Here is a 25921-nt window from a genome sequence, read left to right as displayed (position 1 = left end):
TTCTCACTTTCCTGACCTGACTAACCCCCAACCCAACATGGTTCTCTCCCACCTCCTGCCCTCCTGACCTGACAACCACTGCCCTACCCAACCCTCTCTAGCACTATCACTCCCAGGACCCAAATACCCCCCACCTGATTACAACCTGATGCAATTATTCGCCTGAACCCACCCAACTACCCTCCCGCCTGACCCAACATGACTGTCCTACCACAATCCCGACCTTCCTAACCGCACGTATCCCACCACACCCACTCCCCCAGTATCGTCCCTAATCCTGCGTCCACTCCTCTAATCCTGTCCCTAATCGCATATCCACTCCTCTAATCACGTATCTATTCCTTTAATCCCATATCCACTCTCCTAATCCTGCGCCGGTTCCCCTAATCCTGCGCCGGTTCCCCTAATCCTGCGCCGGTTCCCCTAGTCCTGCGCCAGTTCCCCTAATCCTGCGCCGGTTCCCCTAATCCTGCGCCGGTTCCCCTAATCCTGCGCCGGTTCCCCTAATCCTGCGCCTGTTCCCCTAATCCTGCGCCTGTTCCCCTAATCCTGCGCCTGTTTCCCTAGTTCTGCGCCTGTTCTCCTAGTCCTGCGCCTGTTCCCCTAGTCCTGCGCCTGTTCCCCATGTCCTGCGCCTGTTCCCCATGTCCTGCGCCTGTTCTCCTAGTCCTGCGCCTGTTCTCCTAGTCCTGCGCCTGTTCCCCTGGTCCTGCGCCTGTTCCCCTGGTCCTGCGCCTGTTCCCCTGGTCCTGCGCCTGTTCCCCTAGTCCTGCGCCTGTTCCCCTGGTCCTGCGCCTGTTCCCCTGGTCCTGCGCCTGTTCCCCATGTCCTGCGCCTGTTCCCCTAGTCCTGTATCCACTCCCTTAATCCTGTATCTGCTCTCCTAATCCGTTATCCATTCGCCCAATCCCATATCTGCTCCTGTAATCCCGAATCCAATGTCCACATGATATCAAGAAACGGCTGAAGGCACTGGATACTGCAAAGGCTCTGGTCCCTGACAATATTCCAACAATAGTACTGAAGAAATAAAAACAGAAAATGCTGGAAAACTCAGCAGGTCTGACAGTATCTGCGGAGAGAGAAATGGAGTTAACGTTTTGAGTCTGTATGACTCTTCCTCGGAACTGGTACTGAATACTACTGAAGACTTGTGTTCCAGAACTTGCCACGCCCCTAGCCAAGCTGATCCAAAACAGCTACAGCACTGGCATCTAACCAGCAATGTGGAAAATTGCCCAGGTATGTCCTGTACACAAAAAGCAGGACAAATCCAACTCGGCCAGTTACCACCCCATCAGTCTACTTTCCATCATCAGTAAAGTGATGGAAGGAGCCATCAACAGTGCTATCAAGCAGAAACAAAAATACCTGGAAAAACTCAGCAGGTCTGGCAGCATCTGCGGAGAGGAACACAGTTAACGTTTCGAGTCCGAATGACCCTTCAACAGAACGTTGTTGAATTGCCATAATTGAAATGCCTCAATTATGTCAAGTGCAGTCACTCTCACCTCACCTCTGGCGTTTAGCTCTTTTGTCCATGTTTGAACCAAGACTGTAATGAGATCAGGAGCTGAGTGGCCCTGGCAGAACCCAAACTGAGCATCAGTAAGCAGGTTATTGCTAAGCAGTGTGGCATCAAGGAGCCTTAGCAAAACAGGAGTCAATGGGAATCAGGGAAAACTTTCCATTAGTTAGAATCATGCCTAGCACAAAGGAAGATGGGTGTGGTTGTTGGAGGTCAAGCATCTCAATTCCAGGACATCACTGCAGGAGTTACTCAGGGTAGTGTCCTCGGTCCAACTATCTTCAGCTGCTTCATCAATGATCTTCCTTCCATCATAAGGTCAGAGGTTCGCTCATGATTGCACAATGTTCAACAGCATTCGTAACTCCTCAGATACTGAAGCAGCCCATGTTACCATTGACCAGAAACTGAACTGGACTAGCCATATAAATACTGTGGCTACAAGAGCAGGTCAGAGGCTGGGAATCCTGCGTTGAGTAACTTACCTCCTGACTCCCCAAAGCCTGTCCACCATCTCCAAGGCACAAATCAGGAGTGTGATGGAATACTCCCCACTTGCCTGGGTGATTGCAGCTCCCACAACACTCAAGAAATTTGACACCATCCAGGAAAAAGCAGCCCGCTTATTTGGCACCCCATCCACAAACATTCACTCCCTCCACCACCAACGCACAGTGGCAGCAGTGTGTACCATCTACAAGCTGCACTGCAGGAATTCACCGAGGCCCCTTAGACTGCACCTTCCAAACCCACGACCACTACCATCTAGAAGGACAAGGGCAGCAGATAGATGGGAACACCACCACCTGGAAGTTCCCCTCCAAGTCACTCACCATCCTGACTTGGAAATATATCACCGTTCCTTCACTGTCACTGGGTCAAAATCCTGGAACTCCCTCCCTAACTGCACAGTGGATGTATCTACCCCACATGGACTGCAGCGGTTCAAAAAGGCAGCTCACCACCACCTTCTCAAGGGCAATTAAGTATCAGCAATAGATGCTGGCCCAGCCAGCGACACTCACGTCCCATAAATGAATTTTAAAAATCTGCTCCTATAATCCCGTATGTGCTCCACTGAGTATCCACTCTCCAATCCTGTATCCACTCCCCTAATCCCGTATCCGCTCCTCTAAACCCGTATCTGCTCACATAATCCCATATGCCCCCTCTAATCCTGTACCCGCTCTCCTCTTTCCACACTAATTCCTGTCCTTTTTGTTTTTACAGACTCCTTGGCTCGATCAAATAAACTACTCGCCTGGTGCCAGAAGCAGACTCAGGGTTATAAGAATGTCAATGTGATCGACCTGACCACGTCGTGGAAGAGCGGTCTGGCACTTTCGGCCATCATCCACCATTACCGGCCGGACCTGATGTGAGTCCAACGTACCCAAACTTTCGAGAAGAAACGGAAAAAATTCCCAGTTGATTTCCTTCACAGAATGCAACACCGAGCAACTTGACCCTTCTTCAGAACTAAAGCTTTAAAAGCCTTTAGCTCTGAAGAAGGGTCATATAGACTTGAAACGTTAACTCTGTTTCTTTATCCACATTTACTGCTAGACCTGCTGAACTTTTCCAGTAGTTTCTGTTTTTGTTTCAGATTTCCAGCATCCGCAATGTTTTGCTTTTAACCAAGCAACTTGTACCCCTCCAGCTAAATGGTTGCTACTTGAGCCTTAACTGTCTCAATTATCTGCCTATCTCCCGTGATCAAGTGGTTATCGATTCCATTCACAGCCCAATTCTAGGAAATTCATCCAGAGATGGGAACAAGTTGAGGACCCATTCCAACTTGGTTTTCCCTCATGTTCTTGGCCCCATCCCCTGCTTCCAAACCCGTGTCCAAGAGTCCTGGAAAATTCTGACAGATCCACTAACGCAGGGTGGTGCCCCAGCAAACCCAGCATTGCTGCACTGCTGTGAGAGACTGCATTCCCCCATACCCTCAGCAATCGAAGTATTGCTGCACTGCTGTGAGAGATTGCATTCCCCCATACCCTCGGTGAACGCATTATTGCCACATTATAGCTCTGAGATATGCCATTCCCTGGTACCCTCAACAATTGCAATATTGTTGCACTGCTCTGAGAATCTGAATTCCCTGGCACCCTGAGCAATCGTTGTTTTGCTACACAGACCTGAGAGACTGCATTCTCTGGTAACCTCAGCAATTGCAGTATTGCTGCGTTGCTGGGAGAGACTGCATTCCCCCGGTACCCTCAGCAATCCCATTATTGCTGCACTGCTGTGAGAGACTCCATTCCGGGGTACCCTCGGCAACCGCAGTTTTGCTGCACTGCTCCGAGATACGGCAATCCCTGTTACTCTCAGCAATCGCCGTATTGCTGCACAGCTCCCAGAGACTGCTGTCCCCAGTACCCTCAACAATTGCAGTGTTGCTGCACTGCTGTGAGAGACTGCATTCCCTGGTAAACCTCAGCAATTGCAGTATTACTGCGCTGCTGTGAGAGACTGCATTCCTTGGTACCCTCAGCAATCGCAGTATTGCTGCACTGCTGAGAGACTGCATTCCCCGATGCTCTTAGGAATCACATTTTTGCTGCACTGCCGTGAGAGGCTGCATTTCCCAGCACCTTCAGCAGTCCCAGTATTGCTGCACTGCTCTGAGAGACTGCATTCCCTGGTACCCCCAGCAATGGCATTATTGCTGCACTGCTGTGAGGGACTGCATTCCTTGGTACTCTCAGCAATCGCAGTATTGTTGCACTGTTCTGAGACACTGCACTTCCCCGGTACCCTCAGCAACCGCAATTTTGCTGCACTGCTGTGAGAGATTGCATTCCCCCGGCACCCTTGGCAATCCCATTATTGCTGCGCTGTTGTGAGAGTGTGCATTCCCTGGTACCCTCAGCAATCACAGTATTGCTGCACTGCTGTCCGAGACTGCATTGCCCGGTACCCTTAGCAATCACACTATTGCTGCACTGTCTGAGAGGCTGCATTCCCCCAGTACCCTCAGCAATCCCATTATTGCTGCACTGCTGTGAGGGACTGCATTGCTCGGTATCCTCAGCAATTCCAGTATTGCTGCACTTCTCTGAGAGACTGCATTCCCCAGTGCCCTCAGCAATTGCAATATTGCTGCACTGATCTGAGAGGCTGCATCCCTTGGCACCCCCAGCAATCGCAGTATTGCTACACTGCTGTGAAGAGACAGCATTCCCCTGATACCCTCATCTATCGCATTATTCCTGCACTGCTGTAGGAGACTCCATTCCCTGGTACCCTAGACAATCCCATTATTGCTGCACTGCTGTGAGGAACTGCATTCTCCGTTAACCTCAGCAATTGCATTATTGCTGCACTGCTTTGAGAGACTGCATTCTCCCAGTACATTCAGCAGTCGCAGTTTTGCTGCACTGCTGTGAGACTGCATTTCCTGGTACGCTCACCAATGCAGTATTGCTACACTGCTGTGAGAGTTTGCATTGCTTGTAACCCACTGCAATCTCAATATTCCTGCACTACTGTGAGAGACTGCATACACTGTTACCCTCAGCTGTGATGTAATGGCAAACTAAGCTTCTATGAGTTCAGTCTGAGTCTCCAGTGCAGCAGTCAGACATTGGGTGCTTTTTGCCTGTGCTGCAGTGTCTGTGTCATTCCACACTGCCTTCTGATCAGTTCCACAGCTGTGCTAATGGAGTTGGCCACAGCTTCTTTGTTGGAAAGGATGAATTTCAAGCTCTGGACAAGGTGCCAGTCTCCTCCATGCTACTTGACTGTGACCACAAGCTTTCTGGCAGGCCTGCCAATGCACCAAGACCTTCTGCATGCATACCCATCTGTCTTTTCCTGTACACCGCTCCATCAAAGTCTTCTGCAGCAGAATTCATGTGCAACTTCACCTTCTGGTGAGCTGGCACCTATGCTACCCTTTCCCCTGTCCTGGTTTCATGCCACTTATGCCAGGCCTCGCTCAGCACAAATTCTACCTCCCTTGAATGTACGGGCCATGCCTGCGCTGGTGGCTGAGTGTGTGAGATCAGGTGCTGGTGTTTCATCATCATCAGTCTCTTCCTCTTGCAATTCACAGTCCTGCACCACTGCCTAGCTGGGTGGCATTTCTGGGGGCATCTGAAAGGTAAATGGTACAAGGGTGGGGTTACAATGTGGTGACGGGGCAATTAAGAGCTGCATGCTTAGACCACCTGTAGCTTGTAAATCAGAAGAGATTGTGAGATGAAGGGGAACTGGAGTATGAGAAGGAGGATTCAGTATGAGCAAACCATCAGCTTCAGTGGCTTCAGCTTCAGTCATAGCTGCACTAATGAGGAACATGTCCTGCTGTGTCGTGACTGAAGACGTGCAGCCATGCTTGTCTACCAGTTAGCTCCTGCTGCCTCTGGTTGTGCACTACCTTATCCTGCAGGAGGGAGGCAAGTGTGTCAGTCAGTGGGTTTGAGGTGATGTGGCTTTCGTGGTTGAATAGCTGACAGCATATGCAAGATGTGAGATGTGGGTGTGAGGTTTGCATTAGTATTACGTATGTTACGACCGGGATGGGAGGAGTGCACAGTTTCTCTAGCCCCACTACTCCACATGTCGTACCATTAGTGTAAAAGTGTAATTCAGTCACCAAAATGGCCAATTATTTACCTGTTAGACCCAGAATAAAAGAGACTTTAACCAGGCTTTTTTCAATAAACTCAGAATGATTGATTTATTATAAAACAAAACTTCTTTTTACAAACAAGTTGCAAGAACTGGTTAATGCACAATTTGTAATCTGGAAGTGTAGCTATCTATTCCATTTGAAATTCCCCAGCAAACACACACACAAACAAAAGGCAAACAAATATGGTTTCTGCAGAGATGGGCAGTTGAAGAAAAAATCCTTATAAAAAGGAGAAACTTCTTTAGCCAGAGAGTGGTGAATCTATTGAATTCATTGCCACAGAAGGCTGTGGAGGCCAGGTCATTGAGTGTATTTAAGACCGAGATAGATAGGTTCTTGATTGGTAAGGGGATCAAAGGTTACGGGGAGAAGGCGGGAGAATGGGTTTGATAAACTTATCAGCCATGATTGAATGGCGGAGCAGACTCGATTGGCCGAATGGCCTAATTTCTGCTCCTATGTATTATGGTCTTATGGATAAAGTTGACAGGGTTTTGATGCTGTCAATCTGTTGCTCCCTCGTGTGAGGATGGGTCGCTAGCTTAGATGTCTGGAGGGTCTCACCAATGGAGCTTTAGCATGGAGGAGAATAGAGCTGGATCAATCCTTCTTGTCTCAGTCTTGCAAGTTTCCTAATACACTGAAATGAGGATTCCTAGCTGGATACTGATAGCCATATTGTATTTCAAGCAAGGCAAGGAGAGTATGAGCTGGGCAGCTTTTCCTGTTCTGAGCTCATTCCCAAGAGTTCAAAAAAACAAGTTCAAAACATAACTCATCTCTGTCAGGTTATTTCCAGTAAACTGCTAGGGCCTTTGCCTTTAAAGCAGTTTTTTTCCCCATCAATTCAAGTAATTGCAGTTCAAATAGGCAAATAACTCTCCTCCTCAAGGGCCATGCTGGTCAGTTAGGTGAAGTCATGTGATTTCTAAGGAAAGACATGCTTGCTCACAGCCCAAGGTGAACTTAAGACCTTTTTAAAAAAAAAATCCATGTCAGTTCCCAAGTGTCCATATATTGCAATGTCCTTCCAAATTTTAAAAGAAAATATAGTTCTTGAAGATATGGTTCTTACACGTATGTGAGGGTGCGGTGAAGCTATGACTGTAATGTGTATCATGGTTGGCAGAGGTTGTTGGTAGGTGAGGATAGGGCTTTAAATTAAAAGAAGGGAGGGGTCAGGTGAAGCGAGAGTTAGAAATCTAAAGAGGAAAGTCGAGGCAATAGAGAAGCATAGAGATTTGGGTAAAGACAAACAGAGTGGGACAGAAAGAAACAGACAGTGAATAAAGTTCCTACAAATAGGCGTAAAATAAAAATGTCAGTATCTTTATCTGAAATTGTTGATGCTTCGCACAAACTAGCTGCACAAATAGAGATAAATGTGTTTAGCTCTAATTGTCATTACGGAGACAGTAATTTTACCAGCTACAGGGGTGACAGGCCTGGAGGCTGTACCTGCCCTGGAAATGATTGATGGTTAAAATGGGAGTGTTCCTTTTTATGTACAGACTGCCCTCACATTGCTGGGTGTAGTTGTTGAATGTAACTGTGTTATTTCCTGTCCACCTGCAGAGACTTTGATCAAATGAATGAGAAGGATGTGGAGAGGAATAACCAAATGGCGTTTGACGTTGCTGAGCGGGAGTTTGGAATTTCCCCCATAATGACAGGAAAGGAAATGGCAGCGGTGGGTGAACCAGACAAACTGAGTATGGTCATGTACCTGTCACAGTTCTATGAAATGCTCAAGGACACAGCTCCAGAGGGTGAGCAGCTAACATACAGCGGCGATAGTTTTTTTTAAAGTTAAATGATTTACAATCGGAGGCTGTGTATTGTCCCAGTGAGCACTGAGAGCTGTCAGTGGGGAATTGGACTGACTCAACTGATGGACTCACTTGGTGAAGCCAGTCAGTGCTCTGCTCACCAGTCCTGTCTTTGGACTTGTGTTTGCACGCCACATTCCTTGTTGAGTATCACTGGCTGAAGAGACCCTCGCCAGACTGTCCATTGCTCATGTCTAAGTGACAGCTGGCAGTTCAACCATCGGAAATGTGAATTTTACCAGTATTTGTGGGTTCTTGGCAACTACTGGGGCACTTAATGAGAACTTTTAGAACCACAGGTGTAACTTTACCTTCCTCAAACAGTGAGGGTTTGTTGGGATGTCGAAATATTAAAAATCTTATAACCAATCCCAAACTGGCTCAAACCCAATCATTTCCAGTTTTAATGGAGGTGGGGCAGGTGGTCGGGAACCAACTGAAAAGATCCCTTTCTCAATAATGGAGGAGCCCAGCACATCAGTGCAAGAGATAAGGCTGAAGCATTTGTTACAATCTTCAGCGAGAAGTGCCAAGTGGATGATCCATCTCGGCCTCCTCCGGAGGTCCCCAGCCTCACAGATGCCAGTCTTCAGCCAATTCGACTCACTCCATGTGATGTCAAGAAACGGCTGAAGGCACTGGATAGTGCAAAGGCTATGGACCCTGAAAATATTCCAGTAATAGTACTGAAGACTTGTACTCCAAAACTTACTGCGCCCCTAACCAAGCTGTTTCAGTACAGCTGCAACACTGGCATCTACCCAGCTATGTGGAAAATTGCCCAGGTATGTCCTGTACACAAAAAGCAGGACAAATCCAACCTGGCCAATTACCACCCCATCAGTCTACTCTCCATCATCATACTTAAAGGAATAGGTAGGGTAGATGCAGGTAAGATGTTTCCCCTGCTTGAGGAGTCTAGAACCAGGGGACACAATTTCAAAATGAGGGGGAAGCCACTTAGGACCGAGATGAGAAGAAACTTCTTTACTCAGAGGGTTGTGAATCTTTGGAATTCTCCACCCCAGAGGGCTGTGGAAGCTCAGTTATTGAGTATGTTTAAGGTAGAGATTGGTGTATTTCTGATTAACAATAATGTAAAGGGCAATGGGGATAGCGTGGGCAAAAGCGTCCGATCAGCCATGATCGTATTGAATGTTTGATCAGGCTCAACGGGCTGAATGGTCTACTGATCCTATGTTCTTTAATGAAATAACGGATCTTGATGAGGGAAGTGCAGTTGAATGTGGACTTTCTTTGGAATGTGGACTTTCAAAAGAGTTTGATAAAGATCCACATATTAGACTTGGTAGCAAAATTGAAGCCCATTGGATGAAATGGAGAGTGACTCTGTGGATAATCTACAGAAAGCAGAGATTGTAGTTAACTTTGTTTTTCAGCTGAAGGGAAGTATCCAGTGGTCTTCCCCAGGAAATGGTGTTAATGAGAACTTTTACCAATATCTACACAGTTACAGGGAGTAATTAATGAGAATATTCACTGTCATAAAGTGACTCACTGTTTGCTGAGATTTACCCTATTCAATTCAATAACTGTAATCTTCAAATCTGTGCACAATTCCATTTACCCTTGGGCTTTTGTTTCTGCTTCACAGAATACCTGATGGGATTTCATGATAAATCCAACATTGTGAGTGCCACAAAGTCACCCATCTCCTTCCTCAGCAGACTGGGACAAACGATCGCTCGCAAGAGGGGACCAAAGGTAAGCAGCTCGGGGTGGGGGGGTAGTGGGGTTGGGGGGCGGGGGGAGGGTTCCGGGGGGGGTTATTTGCAGCTGAGTAAACCAGGGCATTCGATTGCTTATCGCTTCTTGTGATCAAAATGAAAGAAAGCAGACACAACTAATTCAACCAGGAAATAATGCTTCAATAATGTCTGAGCCTTACTTTAAGATCATTCTGGATTACAGCATAGTGAGCGGAGGATCACTCTGTTAGAGGATGGGTCACCCAGGACGAGGGACCATGCAGTGAGATGTTCTCACAATGAGGGTGAAAGACAGAGAGTAAAAGCAAGATCAACAACCAGTACAGGGAACAGCAACATTCCCATTGTGATCACTCCTATTAATTCCCACTGTGGTCACTCTTGTCCACTCTCCCACTGTGGTCACTTCTATTCATTCCCACTGTGGCCACTCTTGTTCGCTCCCCCACTGTGGCCACTCCTGTCCACTATCCCAGCGTGGCCACTCCTGCCCACTCTCCCAGCGGGGTCACTCCTGTCCGCTCTCCCAGCGTGGTCACTCCTGTCCGCTCTCCCAGCGTGGTCACTCCTGTCCGCTCTCCCAGCGGGGTCACTCCTGTCCGCTCTCCCAGCGTGGCCACTCCTGCCCGCTCTCCCAGCGAGGTCACTCCTGTCCGCTCTCCCAGCGGGGTCACTCCTGTCCGCTCTCCCAGCGGGGTCACTCCTGTCTGCTCTCCCAGCGTGGTCACTCCTGTCCGCTCTCCCAGCGGGGTCACTCCTATCCGCTCTCCCAGCGTGGTCACTCCTGTCCGCTCTCCCGGCGTGGTCACTCTTGTCCGCTCTCCCGGTGTGGTCGCTCTTGTCCGCTCTCCCGGCGTGGTCGCACCTGTCCGCTCTCCCGGCGTGGTCACTCCTGTCCACTCTCCCGGCGTGGCCACTCTTGTCCGCTTCCCCACTGTGGTCACTCCTGACCACACTCCTACTATGGTCACTCCTGTCCACTCTCCCACTGTGGTCACTCCTGTCCACTCTCCCCACTCCCACTATGGTAACTGATGTTCAATCTCCCACTGTGGTCACTCTTGTCCATTCTCCCCACTCCCACTGTGGTCACTCTTGTCCATTCTCCCCACTCCCACTGTGGTCACTCTTGTCCATTCTCCCCACTCCCACTGTGGTCACTCTTATCCACTTGCCCCTCTCCTCTTTGTGATTCAGTAGTGTCCAATACCTCCAATTCCTCCGGTGCTGATAAGCATTATTTCAGTTGCTGGGCAGTTTTCAGTTAAATTTAGTTTGTTGATGATTGTGTTTAGCTATCACTGTACTTCCTTCAGTCCAACACAGCTTTGTTGAGCCCATCTAATCTAAGACCGCTCTCTTCCACAGCCCCATTTCCTCATGTTCTTTTAGATTTTTCCTTTTCAAACGCTGAACTCTTTGCAAACAAAATAACTTGAATTTATAATTTAGGGAACTGTGGCAGCCATTTTGTACAAAGCATGATTCCACAAACAAGATTAAAAAGTCAGTTAAACATTCTTATTTGTCATGTTGGTTTAGTTATAAGTATTGACAAAGTCGTCATGGAGATCTTCTCTGCTCCTCTTTGATATCGTGCCATCTTTTACATTGAGCTGAGGGGTCAAACAAGGCCTCAGTTTAATATCTCACCTGAAAGGCATTGTCTCCTACAGTCCAGCATTTACTGTATATAGAAGTACAGGTATAGGTACAGACGTGTCAGCCTGGATTGTGTGTTCAATGCTCTGAGTGTAACTCGAACCCACAATGTTTTGACTTGAAGATGAGGGTGCTACTGACTGAGCCACAGCTGACCCCATAGCCTGATTATGGTTCAAGTCCCTGTTGTGATGTCTCCATGTGGTAAATTATTCCTTGCTTAAAAACCTACTGTCTGAAAACACCACGAGGGGGAGGTGATGGCATAATGGTGTTATCACTAGGCTAGTATTCCAGATACCCAGGGTAACAGCAGATGGTGAAATTTGAATCCAATAAAAATCTGGAATTAAAAGTCTAATGATGACCAGGAAACCATTGTCAATTGTTGTAAAAACCCATCTGGTTCACTAATGTCCTTTAGGGAAGGGAATCTGCCATCTTTACCTGGTCTGGCCTACATGTGACTCCAGACCTACAGCAATGTGGTTGACTCTTAACTGCCCTCTGAAATGGTGTGATGAGCCACTCAGTTTGTTTCATCTATAAGGACAGCAGTCTTCTTTAGTGTGTGTCTGTGAAAAGTCTTTCTTGAACTGATCTTAAGATCTCTGCCCCCAGAGGCAGAGTTACATGACTTGACAAGCCAGTCAGCACAGCACTGCATTTCCAAAACCCAAACACAGTTCAAGGGCAATTAGGGATGGGCAGCTAATGCCCACACCCCAAGAAAGAGAAAAACATCCTCCATTTTACTAGCCGTCTGTAACTTTTACCGCTAATTCCTGGGAACATCCTTAAAAATATCAATTAGTTAACGAAAGCCATACTTGGTGAACAGCCAAATTCTACATGAACATTTATCAAGTTCAACTTTGGGTTTGAAAGGGAGAAGTGCAAAACAGCCACTCAGACTCTAGATTTAGGTAAGGCTGACTTCAAACAGGACAAGACAGAGACTGTGCATTGTCTACAGAGCAATCCTGTTAATGGATAAAGGGGGATTGGTAGATGTACTGTACTTAGATTTCCAGAAGGCATTTGATAAAGTGCCACATCAAAGGTTGTTGCAGAAAATAAAAGCTTATGGTGTAGGAGGTAATGTATTGGGATGGATAGAAGATTGGCTGGCTAACAGGAAGCAGAGAGTTGACAGAAAAGGGTCTTTTTCTGATTGGCAGGATGTGACAAGTGGTGTGCCACAGTGCTGGGGTTTCAACTTTTTACAATTTATATAAATGACTTGAATGAAGGGACTGAAGATATGTTTGCTAAATTTGCCGACGACTCAAAGATAGGTAGGAAAGTAAATTGTGAAGAAGACATAAGAAGGCTACAAAGGGACATAGATAGGTTAAGTGAATGGGCAAAGATCTGGCAAATTGAGTATAATGTGGGCAAATGTGAAATTGTCCATTTTGGCAGGAAGAATGAAAAAGAAGCTTAATATCTAAATGATGAGAGATTTCAGAGCTCTGAGATTCAGAGGGATCTGTGTGTCTTAGTGCATCACACATGGTTAGTCTGCAGGTACAGCAAGTAATTAGGAAAGCTAATAGAATGTTATTTATTGTGAGAGGAATTGATTACAAAAGTAGGGAGGTTATGTTTCAGTTGTACAGGGCATTGGTGAGATCACATCTGAAGTACTGTGTACAGTGTTGGTCTCCTTATTTAAGGATAGATGTAAATGCGTTAGAAGTTGTTCAGCTAAGGTTTACTAGACTAATACCAGGAATGGGAGGGTTGTCTTATGAGGAAAAGTTGACAGGTTAGGCTTGTATCCACTGGAGTTTAGAAGAGTGAGAGGCGACTTGATTGAAATCTTTAAGATCCTGAGGGGGTCTTGACAGTGTGGATGTGGAGAGGATGTTTCCTCTTGTGGGAGAATCTAGAACTAGGGGCCACTGTTTAAAAATAAGGGGTTGCCCATTTAAGACAGAGATGAGGAGAAATTTTTTTCTCTGAGGGTTGTGTGTCTTTGAAACTCTCTTCCTCAAAAGGCGGTGGAAGCAGAGTCTTTGAATATTTTTAAGGCAGGGTTAGATAGATTCTTGATTAACAAGGGGCTGAAAGTTTACTGGGGATGGGCAGGAATGTGGGATTGAGGTTACATTCAGATCAGCCATGATCTTATTGAATGGCAGAGCAGGCTTGAGGGGCCGAGTGGCCTACTCCTGCTCCTAATTCATATGTTCATATGAATTTAATGTGACACAGAACCAGTTTACACCCGTAAAGGACAAGAGTTCGACTTGCCAAAAAAACATAGCCATGGGCAACTAAAGCGGTAAGAGACAATATGAAACTGAAAGAAAAAGGGTACAAGAATGCAAGTAGCACAAGTACTGACATCTGGAAGGTGACAAACCACACAGTAAGAATTACAAAAAGGAATATGAAAAGAAGCTTGTAGGGATATCAAAATCAATGCAAATGTCTTTTACAATGACATTATGAAAAAGAGAATGGTCAGGAGCAATAAATACTGAAAATGCTGATCAATGTCAATGAAAGTAAAGAGCATGTTAAAACATTACCTTGCATCAGTATTTCTAATAGAGAAAGAGACCAGAATTCCATTCATCCTAAGGAAACTAACATTGAATCAAGGATGTTAGCAAAATAAGAATAATGAAGAAAATAATGGGGACTAAAGAATGACAAATTGCCAGGACTAGAAAGTTTCCATCTCAGGTTTTAATGGAAATAGTTGAGGACATTGCAAATGTCCTAAACTGTTACATTTCAAAGTTCTGATTCAGGAACATTCCTCTAGGTTAGTATATTATAATATCACTGCGTTATTTAAAAAAGGTGACACAGGGACACAAGAGCTGTTAGCTTCACATTGGCTTTGGGGTATTATTAGATTCTATCAATAAGGAGAGAATGCCTGAACACCGAAAATGATCAGCTTATCAGATAGAGCCTGCAGAGATTTTGAAAAAGCAGTTAATCTTGTTCATTTGAAATCTGAGGTTGATGGATTTTGTTAATCAAAGGTATTAAAGGTTATAAGGCAAGGATGAGGAGAAGGGGTTAGTTTACAGATCAGACCTGACCTCGCGGGACTACAGCTGTCCTGACACTCCAATAATGTTTACGATTTCCGAAATGTACCTACTTAATATCGCCGATCACTATCACTGATTAACCCCCTCCTCACTATAACGCTTCAGCCCCCCCCATCACTATCCCGGATCAGCCCCCCCTCACTATCACTGATTAACCCCCTCCTCACTATAACGGAACAGCCCTCCCTCACTATTACTGATTAACCCCCCCCTCACGATCCCAGATCAGCCCCCCCCCACGATCCCAGATCAGCCCCCCCTCACGATCCCAGATCAGCCCCCCCTCACGATCCCAGATCAGCCCCCCCTCATGATCCCAGATCAGCCCCCCCTCACTATCCCAAATCAGCCCTCCCCTCGCTATCCCAAATCAGCCCCTTCCTCACTATCCCAGATCATCCCCCTCCTCACTATCCCAAATCAGCCCCCTCCTCCCTATCCTAAATCAGCCCCCTCCTCACTATTCCAAATCAGCCCCCTCCTCACTATTCCAAATCAGCCCCCTCCTCACTATCCCAAATCAGTCCCCTCCTCACTATCCCGAATCAGCCACCCCCCCCTCATTATCCCAAATCAGCCCCCTCCTCACTGTCCCAGATCAGCCCCCCCCCCTCACTATCACTGACTAACCCCCCCCCCCCCCTCACTATCCCGGATCAGCCTCACCCTCACTATCACTGATTAACTCCCTCCTCACTATCCCGGATCAGCCCCCCCCCTCAATATACCGGATCAGCCCCCTCCTCACTATACCTCATCAGCCCCCCTCTCATTATCCCAGATCTGCCCCTCCTCACTATGCCGGATCAGCCCTCCCTTACTTTCCCGGATCAGCCCCCCTCTCACTATCCCAGAATAGCCCGCCCTTACTATTACTGATTAACTCCTCCCTCGCTATCCCAGATCAGCCCTCCCCTCGCTATCCCGAATCAGCCCCCCAACACTATCATTGATTAACTCCCTCCTCACAACCCCGGAACAACCCCCCCACCCCCCCCCCCCCCACTCACTATCACTGATTAGCCCCCCCCTCACTATCCCAGATCAGCCCCCCCCTCACTATCCCGGATCAGCCCCCCCCCCCCACCCTCCCCCTCAATAACACTGATTAATCCCCCCCCTCACTATCCCGGAACAGCCCCCGCCTCACTATCGCGGAATAGCCCTGCCCTGACTATTACTGATGAACTCTCCCCCCCCCCCACCCCCACCTCATTATCCCAGATCGGTCCCTCCCTCACTATCCTGGATCAGACCCTCCTCACTTACACTGATTAACCCCCTCCACACTATCCCAGATCAGCCCCCCTACCTATCCCGGATCAGCCCCCCCCTCACTATTCCGATCAGCCCCCCCCTCACTATTCCAATCAGCCCCCCCCCTTACTAACCCAGATCAGCCCCCCCACCCCCCTCACTATCCCGAATCAGCCCCCCCTCATTATCCTGGATCAGCCCCCTCCTCACTATCCCGGATCAGCCCCCCCCTCACTATCCCGGATCAGCCCCCCCCTCACTATCACTGATTAGCCCCCCCCTCACTATACCAGATGAGCCCCCACCTCACTATCACTGACTAACCCCCTCCCCTTAAACCCCGAATCAGCCCCCCCCTCACTAGCCTGAATGAGCCCCCCCCTCAATATCCCGGATCAGCCCCCTCCTCATTATCCCCCCACTATCACTAATTAACTCCCTCCTCACTATCCCGGATCAGCCCCCCCCCCCTCACTATCCCGGATCAGCCCCCCCCCTCACTATCCCGGATCAGCCCCCCCTCACTATCCCGGATCAGCCCCCTCCTCATTATCCCGGATCAGCCCCCCATCGACTATCCCGGATCAGCCCCCCCTCACTATCCCGGATCAGCCCCCTCCTCACTATCCCGGATCAGCCCCCTCTTCATTATCCCGGATCAGCCCCCCCTCGACTATCCCGGATCAGCCCCCTCCTCACTATCACTGATTAACTCCCTTCTCACTGTCCTGGATCAGCCCCCCGTTCACTACCCCGAATCAGCCCATCGCCCCTCTCACTACCCTGGAACAGCCCCCGCCTCACTATCCCGGATGAGCCCCCCTCACTATCCCGGATGAGCCCCCCTCACTATCCCGGATCAGCCCCCTCCTCACTATCCCGGATCAGCCCCCTCCTCACTATCCCGGATCAGCCCCCTCCTCACTATCCCGGATCAGGCCCCCCCCTCACTATCCCATATCAGCCCCCCCCTCACTATCACTGATTAACCCCCTCGTCACACTCCTGGATGAGCCCCCCCTCATTATCCCGGTCAGCTCCCCCCTCACGATCACCGATCAGCCCCCCCCCACCTCACTATCACTAATTAACTCCCTCCTCACTATCCTGGATCAGCCCCCCCCCTCACTATCACGGATTAACTCCCTCTTCACTATCCCAGATCAGCCCCCTCCTCACTATCCCGGATCAGCCCCCTCCTCACTATCAATGATTAACCCCCTCCTCACTCTCCCGGCTCAGGCCCCCGCTCGCTACCCTGGATCAGCCCCCCCTCACTATCACTGATAAAACCTCTCCTCACTATCCTGGATCAGCCCCCACCTCAATATCCCGGATCAGCCCCCCCCTCATTATCCCGGATCAGCCCCCCCTCACTATCCCGGATCAGCCCCCTCCTCATTATCCCGGATCAGCCCCCCCTCGACTATCCCGGATCAGCCCCCTCCTCACTATCCCGGATCAGCCCCCTCCTCACTATCCCGGATCAGCCCCCCCTCACTATCCCGGATCAGCCCCCTCCTCACTATCCCGGATCAGCACCCCCCTCACTATCCCGGATCAGCCCCCTCCTCACTATCCCGGATCAGTCCCCCCCTCACTATCCCGGAACAGCCCCCCCTCACTATCCCGGATCAGCCCCCTCCACTACCCCAGATCAGCCCCCCCCCCTCACTATCCCGGAACAGCCCCCCCTCACGATCACAGATCAGCCCCCCCCTCACTATCACTGATTAACCCCCTCCTCACTATCCCGGAATAGCCCCGCCCTCACTATTACTGATTAACTCCTCCCTCACCATCCCGGACCAGCACCCCACTCACTACCCCGGATCAACCCCCCCTCACTATCACTGCTTAACCCCTTCCTCACTATCACTGATTAACTCCTCCCTCATTATCCCGGATCAACCACCCCCTCACTATCACTGATTAACCCCCTCCTCACTATCACTGATTAACCTCCTCCTCACTATCCCGGATCAGTCCCCCACTCACTATTCCGCATTAGCTCCCCCCTCATTATCCCAGATCAGCCCCCCTAACTATCCCGGATCAGCTCCCCCCCTTCCCTATCCCGGATCAGACCCCCCCTCACTATCACTGATTAACCCCATCCTCTTAACCCCGGATCAGTCCCTACCTCACTATCCCGGATCAGCCCCCCCTCACTATCACTGATTAACCCCCTCCTCTTATCCCCGGATCTGCCCCCCCCTCACTAGCCTGAATGAGCCACCCCCTCAATATCCCGGACCAGCCCCCTCCTCATTATCCCGGATCAGCCCCCCTGTCACTATCCCGGATCAGCCCCCCCCCCACTGATTAACTCCCTCCTCACTATCCCGGATCAGCCCCTGCCTCACTATCACTCATTAACTCCCTTCTCACTGTCCTGGATCAGCCCCCCCTCACTATCCCGAATCAGCCCACACCCGCCCCCTCACTATCCCGGATGAGCCCCCCCCTCACTATCCCAGATCAGGCCCCCCCCCTCACTATCCCAGATCAGCCCCCCCCTCACTATCACTGATTAACCCCCTCCTCTCACTCCCGGATGAGCCCCCCCCTCACTATCCCGGATCAGCCCCCCTCCTCACTATCCCGGATGAGCCCCCCCCCCCTCACTATCCCGGATGAGCCCCCCTCACTATCACTGATAAACCCCCTCCTCACTATCCCAGATCAGCCCCCTCCTCACTATCCCGGATCAGCCCCCTCCTCAATATCCCGGATCAGCCCCCCCCTCACTATCCCAGATCAGCCCCCCCCTCACTATCACTGATTAACCCCCTCCTCATACTCGCGGATGAGCCCCCCCCCTCACTATCCTGGTCAGCTCCCCCCTCACGATCACAGATCAGCCCCCCACCCCCCTCACTATCACTGATTAACTCCCTCCTCACTATCCCGGATCAGCCCCCTCCTCACTATCGCTGATTAACCCCCTCCTCACTATCCCGGATCAGCCCTCCCTCACTATCACTGATTAGCCCCCCTCACTATCCCGGATCAGCCCCCCCCTCACTATCCCAGATCAGCCCTCCCCTAGCTATCCCGAATCAGCCCCCCCACACTATCATTGATTAACTCACTCCTCACAACCCCGGAACAGCCCCCCTCACTATCCCGGATCAGCCACCCCCCTCACTATCACTGATTAGCCCCCCTCACTATCCCGGATCAGCCCCACCCCTCACTATCCCGGATCAGCCCCCCCCTCACTATCCCGGATCAGCCCCCCCCTCACTATCCCGGATCAGCCCTCCCCTCATTATCCCGGATCAGCCCCCCACTCACTATCCCGGAGCAGCCCCCCCCTCACTATCCCGGATCAGCCCCCCCTCAACATCCCGGATCAGCCCCCCCCTCACTATCCCAGATCAGCCCTCCCCTAGCTATCCCGAATCAGCCCCCCCACACTATCATTGATTAACTCACTCCTCACAACCCCGGAACAACCCCCCTCACTATCCCGGATCAGCCACCCCCCTCACTATCACTGATTAGCCCCCCTCACTATCCCGGATCAGCCCCACCCCTCACTATCCTGGATCAGCCCCCCCCTCACTATCCCGGATCAGCCCCCCCCTCACTATCCCGGATCAGCCCTCCCCTCATTATCCCGGATCAGCCCCCCACTCACTATCCTGGAGCAGCTCCCCCTCACTATCCCGGATCAGCCCCCTCCCTCACTACCCGGATCAGCCCCATCCTCACTATACCGGATGAGCCCCCCGTCACTATCACTGACTAACCCCTTGCCCTTAACCCCGGATCAGCCCCCCCAAACTAGCCTGAATGAGTCCCCCCTCAATGTCCCGGATCAGGCCCCGGCTCACTACCCCGGATCAGCCCCCCCCTCACTATCCCGGATCAGCCCCCTCCTCACTATCCCAGATCAGCCCCCCCCTCACTATCCCGGATCAGCCCCACCCTCACTATCCTGGATAAGCCCCCCCCATCCCTCACTACCCGGATCAGCCCCCTCCTCATTATCCCGGATCAGACCCCCTCACTATCACCGACTAACCCCCCCCTCACTATCACCGACTAACCCCCTCCTCACTATCACTGATTAACTTCCTCCTCACTACACCGGATCAGCCCCCCGCACACTACCCCTGATCAGCCCTCCCTTATCTATCACGGATCCGCCCCCTCCTCACTATCCCGCATCAGTCCCCCCCTCATTATCCCAGATCTCCCCCCCTCACTGTTCCGGATCAGCCCCCAATCACTTACACTGATTAACACCCTCCGCACTACCCCAGATCAGCCCCCCACACTACCCCAGATCAGCCCCCCACACTATCCCGGATCAGCCCCCCCTCACTATCACTGACTAACCCCCTCCTCACTATCCCGGATCAGCCCCCTCCTCACTATCCCAGATCAGCCACTCCTCACTATCACTGATTAATTCCCTCCTCACTATCCTGGATCAGCCCCCCGCTCACTACCCTGGATCAGCCCCCACCTCACTATCACGGATCAGACCCCCCCTCACTATACCGCGCCAGCCCTCCCCCCTCATTATCCCAGATCTGCCCCCCCTCACTATCCCGGATCAGACCCCCACTCACTTACACTGATTAACCCCCTCCTCACTACCCCAGATCAGCCCCCACCTCACTATCCCAGATCAGCCCCCCCTCACTTACACTAATTAACCTCCTCTTCACTACCCCGGTTCAGCCCCCCCCCCACTATCACTATCTGCCCCCCTAACTATCCCGGATCAGCCCCCCCCTTACTATCCCGAATCAGCCCCCCCTCCCTATCCCGGATCATATCCCCCCTCGCTATCACTGATTAACCTCATTCTCTTAACCCCGGATCAGTCCCCCCCTCACTATCACTGATTAACTCCCACCTCACTATCCCCGATCAGCCCCCACTCACTATCCCGGATCAGCCCCCCCTCGCTATCCATAATCAATCTCCCCCTCTCTATCCCGGATCAGCCCCCCCCTCACTATACTGGAATAGCCCCCTCCTCACTATCCCGGATCAGGCCCCCCCTCACTATCACGGATTAGCCCCCCCCCCTCACTATCACGGATCAGCCCCCCCTCCTCACTATCCCAGATCAGCCCCCCCCTCACTATCACGGATCAGCCCCCCTCCCTCACTATCATTGATCAGCCCCCCCCCCCCCCCTCACTATCACTGATTAACCCTCTCCTCACTATCCCGGATCAGCCCCCCCCTCACTATCCCGGATGAGCCCCCCTCACTATCACTGATAAACCCCCTCCTCACTATCCCGGATCAGCCCCCTCCTCACTAGCCCGGATCAAGCCCCTCACATCCCCGGATCAGTCCCCCATTCTCAATCATTGATCAGCTCCCCCCACCCCCTCACTGTCACTGATTAACTCCCTCCTCACTATCCCGGATCAGCCCCCCCCTCGCTATCCAGAATCAATCTCCCCCTTTCTATCCCGGATCAGCCCCCCCCCTCACTATACCGGAGTAGCCCCCTCCTCACTATCCCAGATCAGCCCCCTCCTCACTATCACTGATTAACTCCCTTCTCACTGTCCTGGGTCAGCCACCGTTCGCTATCCTGAATCAGCCCCCCACCTCCTCACTATCCCAGAACAGCCCCCGCCTCACTATTACGGAATAGCCCTGCCCTCACTATTACTGATGAACTCTCCCCTCACTATCCCGGATCAGCCCCCTCCTCATTATCCCGGATGAGCCCCCCCCCTCACTACCCTAGATCAGCCCCCTCTCACTATCACTCATAAACCCCCTCCTCACTATCCTGGATCAGCTCCCTCCTCACTATGCTGGATCAGCCCCACCCCCAGTCTATCACTGATTAACTCCCTCCTCACTATCCCAGATCAGTCCCCCCCTCACTGCCCCGGATCAGCCCCCTCCTCATTATCCCGGACCAGCCCCCCCGCACTATCATTGATTAACTCCCTCCTCACAACCCCGGATCAGCCCACCCCCCACTATCCCGGATCAGCCCCCCCTCACTATCATTGATTAGCCCCACCCTCACTATCACTGATTAACCCTCTCCTCACAATCCCGGATCAGCCCCCTCCTCACTATCCCGGATCAGACCCCCCCTCACGATCACTGATTAACTCCCTCCTCACTATCCCCGATCAGCCCCCCCCTCGCTATCCAGAATCAGTCTCCCCCTCTCTATCCCGGATCAGCCCCCCCTTCACTATACCGGAATAGCGCCCTCCTCACTATTCTGGATAACCCCCCCCCCCTCACCATCACTGATTAATTCCCTCCTCACTATCCCGGATCAGCCCCCCCCACCCCCCCTCACTATCCCGGATCAGCCCCCCCCCCCCCGCCCCTCACTATCCTGGATCAGCCCCCCCTCACTATCACTGATTAACTCCCCCATCACTATCCCGGATCAGCCCCCCATCCCCTCACTATCCCGGACCAGCCCCCCCCCCCTCACTATCTCGGATCAGCCCCCCCCTCACTATCACTGATTAACTCCCTCCTCACAACCCCGGATCAGCCCCCCCCTCACTCACTATCACTGATTAACCCTCACCTCACTATCCCGGATCAGCCCCACCCTCACTATCACGGAGCAGCCCCCCCCTCGCCATCCAGAATCAGTCCCCCCCTCTCTATCCCGGGCCAGCCCCCCCCTCACTATCCCGGATCAGCCCCCCCCTCACTATCACGGATCAGCCCCCCCCTCACTATCACGGAGCAGCCCCCCCCTCACTATCACTGATTAATTCCCCCCTCACTACCCCGGATCAGCCCCCCCCTCACTTACACTGATTAACCCCCTCCTCTCTATCCCAGATCAGCCCCCCCTCACTATCCCGGATCAGCCCCCTCCTCACTATCCCGGATCAGCCCCCTCTCACTATCCAGGATCAGCCCCCTCCTCACTATCCCGGATCAGCCCCCCCCTCACTATCCCGGATCAGCCCCCCCCTCACTATCCCGGATCAGCCCCCTCCTCACTATGACGGAGCAGCCCCCCCCCCCCCACCTCTTTATCCTGGATCGGCCCCCCCCTCACTCTGCTGGATCAGCACTCCCCTCACCATCACTGAATAACCCCCTCCTCACTACCCCCGATTAGCCCCATCCTCACTAACCCGGATCAGCCCCCCCTCACTATCACTGATTGGCACCCTCCTCGCAATCCCGGAACAGCCCGCCCTCACTATCCCGGATCAGCCCCCTCCTCACTATCCCGGATCAGCCCCCTCCTCACTATCCCGGATCAGCCTCCTCCCACTATCCCTGATTAACCCACTCCTCACACTCCCGGATGGGCCCCCCGCACACTACCCCGGATCAGCCCCCCCTCGCTATCACTGATTAACTCCATCCTCACTATCCCCGATCAGCCCCCCCCTCATTATCCCGGATCAACACCCCCCTCATTATCCCCGATCAGCCCCCCCTCCCTCATTATCCCGGATCAGCCCCCCCCCCCCTCAGTATCCCGGATGAGCCCCCCCCTCACTATCCTGGATCAGCACCCCCCCCCCCCCCCCCGCCCCGACCCTATCCCGGATCAGACCCCCCCTCACTATCACTGATTAACACCCTCCCCACTATCCTGGATCAGCCGCCCCTCAGTATCGCGGATCAATCCCCCCTCACTATCACCGATTAACTCCCACCTCACTATCCCGGATCAGCCCCCCCTCACTATCCCGGATCAGCCCCCCTCACTATCCCGGATCAGCCCCCCTCACTATCCCGGAATAGCCCCCTCCTCACTATTCCGGATCAGCCCCCCCCCTCACTATCGCTGATTAACTCCCTCCTCACTATCCTGGATCAGCCCCCCCCCCCTCACTATCACTGATTAATTCACTCCTCACTCTCCCAGATCAGCCCCCTCTTCACTACCCCTGACTACTCCATTTATCACATTCTTTATAATAGATTATCGCATCTTCCCTACCAATGATGTAAGGCCAACAGGTCTGTAGTTCCCTGTTTTCACTCTCCCTTCCTTCTTAAAGAGTGGGGTGACATTTTCTACTTCCAATCTGCAGGAACCATTCCAGAATCTATAGGATTATGGAAGATGATCACCAATGCATCCACGATCTCCACAGCAACTTCTTTCCTCACTTGGGAGTGTAGAACATCAGCTCCCGGGGACTTATCAACCTTCAGTCCCATTAATTTCTCCAACACGACCTTCTTACTTATACTAATTTCCTTCAACTCCTCATTCTCCCTGGTCCCTTGGATCTCTAATTCTGGGTGATCAGGATAAAGAGGAGGAGGCTGATCAGGATAGTGAGGAGATGGGTGATCGGGATAGTGAGGAGGGGATGGTGATCGGGATAGTGAGCAGGGGGTAATTGGGATAGTGAGGAGGGGAGATGGTCGGGATAGTGAGGAGAGGGGTGATCATGATAGTGAGGAGTTGGTTGATCGGGGTAGTAGGGGGTGATCGGCATAGTGAGGAGGGAGTGTGATCAGGATAGTGAGGAGGGGGGTGATCGGGATAGTAAGGAGGGGTGATTGCGGGACCGAGGAGGGGGGTGATTGGGATAGTGAGGAAGGGGCTGATTGGGATAGTGAGGAAGGGGCTGATTGGGATAGTGAGGAGGTGTATGATTGGGATAGTGAGGAGGTATATGATTGGGATAGTGAGGAGGTGTATGATTGGAATAGTGAGGAGGGCAGTGATCAGCAAAGTGATGTTAGGGGGGTGATCATGACAGTGAGGAAGGGTTTATTTCTTATTCATTCATGGGATGAGAGTGTCGCTGGCTAGGCCAACATTTGTTGCTCATCCCTAATTGCTACTTGAGAAGGTGGTGGTGAGCTGTCTTCTTGAACCACTACAGTCCATGTGGTGTAAGTGCTGTTAGGGAGGGAGTTCTAGGATTTTGATCCAGAGACTGTGAAGGAATGGCGATATATTTTCAAGTCAGGATGGTGAGTGGCTTGGAGGGGAACTTTCAGGTGGTGGTGTTCCCATTTATCTGCTGCCCTTGTCCTTCTAGATGGTAGTGGACGTGGGTTTGGAAGGTGCTGTATAAGAAGCCTTGGTGAATTCCTGCAGTGCATCTTGTAGATAGTGGCAGCAGTGTGTACTGTGTGTCAGTGGTGGAGGTAGTGAGTATTTGTGGATGGGGTGCTTTGTCTTGGATGATGTCGAACTTCTTGAGTGTTGTGGGAGCTGCACTCACCCAGGCAAGTGAGGAGTATTCCATCACACTCCTGACTTGTGCCTTGTAGATGGGGACAAGCTTTGGGGAGTCAGGAGGTGAATGATTCATTGCAGGATTCCTAGTCTCTGACCTGCTCTTGTAACCACAGTATTTATATGGCTAGTTCAGTTCCTGGTCAATGGTAATCCCAGGATGATGATAGTGGGGGATTCAGTGATGGTAATGCCATTGAATGTCAAGGGTCGATGGCTAGATTCTCTCTTGTGGTGTGATCATTGCCCGGCACTTGTGTGGCGCGAATATTACTTATCCGGTGGAATATTTTGGGGTTCCCTTTTATGCTAACTCCCATTTTACTCTTATATTCACTCTTGGGCCTTAATTTCTTATTTTCCCTCTTCCCTTTGCCTCTCAACTTATTGTGTTTGGCCAGGTTCTTGTTCAAATAATTCACCTGACATGCATCATAGACTCTCTTTTGTTTCATAAAGCAGGGACCCTGGCCTTTCTTCCCCTGCCTTTCACACTTGTCAGAATGTCCTTAGCCTGTATCTTAAACATGTCCTCCTTAACGGTCACCCACTGGTTCATTACAGATTTTCCTATCAGTTCTATTTAACTGGGGTACACACTCCCAACATGCCATTGAAATTTATCATCTTCCAATTTAGAAGCTCTACTTTAGATTGTTTCTTGCTTTTTACTTAATCTAAACCTTATGATACAATGACCACTCTGACCCAAGTGTTCCTCCACAGACACTTGGCCCACTTCATTCCTAGCACCAGACCCAGCAATGTCTCTTTTTGAGTTGGAAGAGAAAATTCTGGTCAAGGAAGTTCTCCTGAACACAGTTCAGAATTTCTTACTATGCTAACATTATTCCAGCTGATATTTAGATAATTAAAACCCCCCAATATCACCACGCTACAGCTCTTGTATATCTCAGCGATTTCCCTGCAGATTTGTGCCTCTTATCCTCTCACTATTTGAAGGCCTATAGAATACCTCTCGTAGTGTTTCTCAACTATA

The 25921-nt window shown here is 51.2% G+C and overlaps 1 protein-coding gene across 5 annotated transcripts in view; it reads left to right on the top strand.

The window, feature by feature from the left end:
- The window catches only part of mical3a (microtubule associated monooxygenase, calponin and LIM domain containing 3a), a 301509-nt gene that overhangs the window by 69540 nt on the left and 206048 nt on the right, over positions 1 to 25921 (top strand). For all 5 annotated transcript variants that reach the window (XM_078568426.1, XM_078568423.1, XM_078568427.1 and 2 more), the window contains exons 10-12: positions 2759 to 2906; positions 7749 to 7942; positions 9618 to 9727. In XM_078568426.1, coding sequence (XP_078424552.1) covers positions 2759 to 2906; positions 7749 to 7942; positions 9618 to 9727 — 452 coding nt within the window. The remainder of the gene's footprint in view (positions 1 to 2758; positions 2907 to 7748; positions 7943 to 9617; positions 9728 to 25921) is intronic.

This window comes from Cetorhinus maximus, chromosome 22 (assembly GCF_964194155.1).
Source record: "Cetorhinus maximus chromosome 22, sCetMax3.hap1.1, whole genome shotgun sequence".
Classification (NCBI taxonomy): Eukaryota; Metazoa; Chordata; class Chondrichthyes; order Lamniformes; family Cetorhinidae; genus Cetorhinus; species Cetorhinus maximus.
Note: the sequence above shows the minus strand (reverse complement) of the source record. Positions and strands in the feature narration are given on the sequence as shown.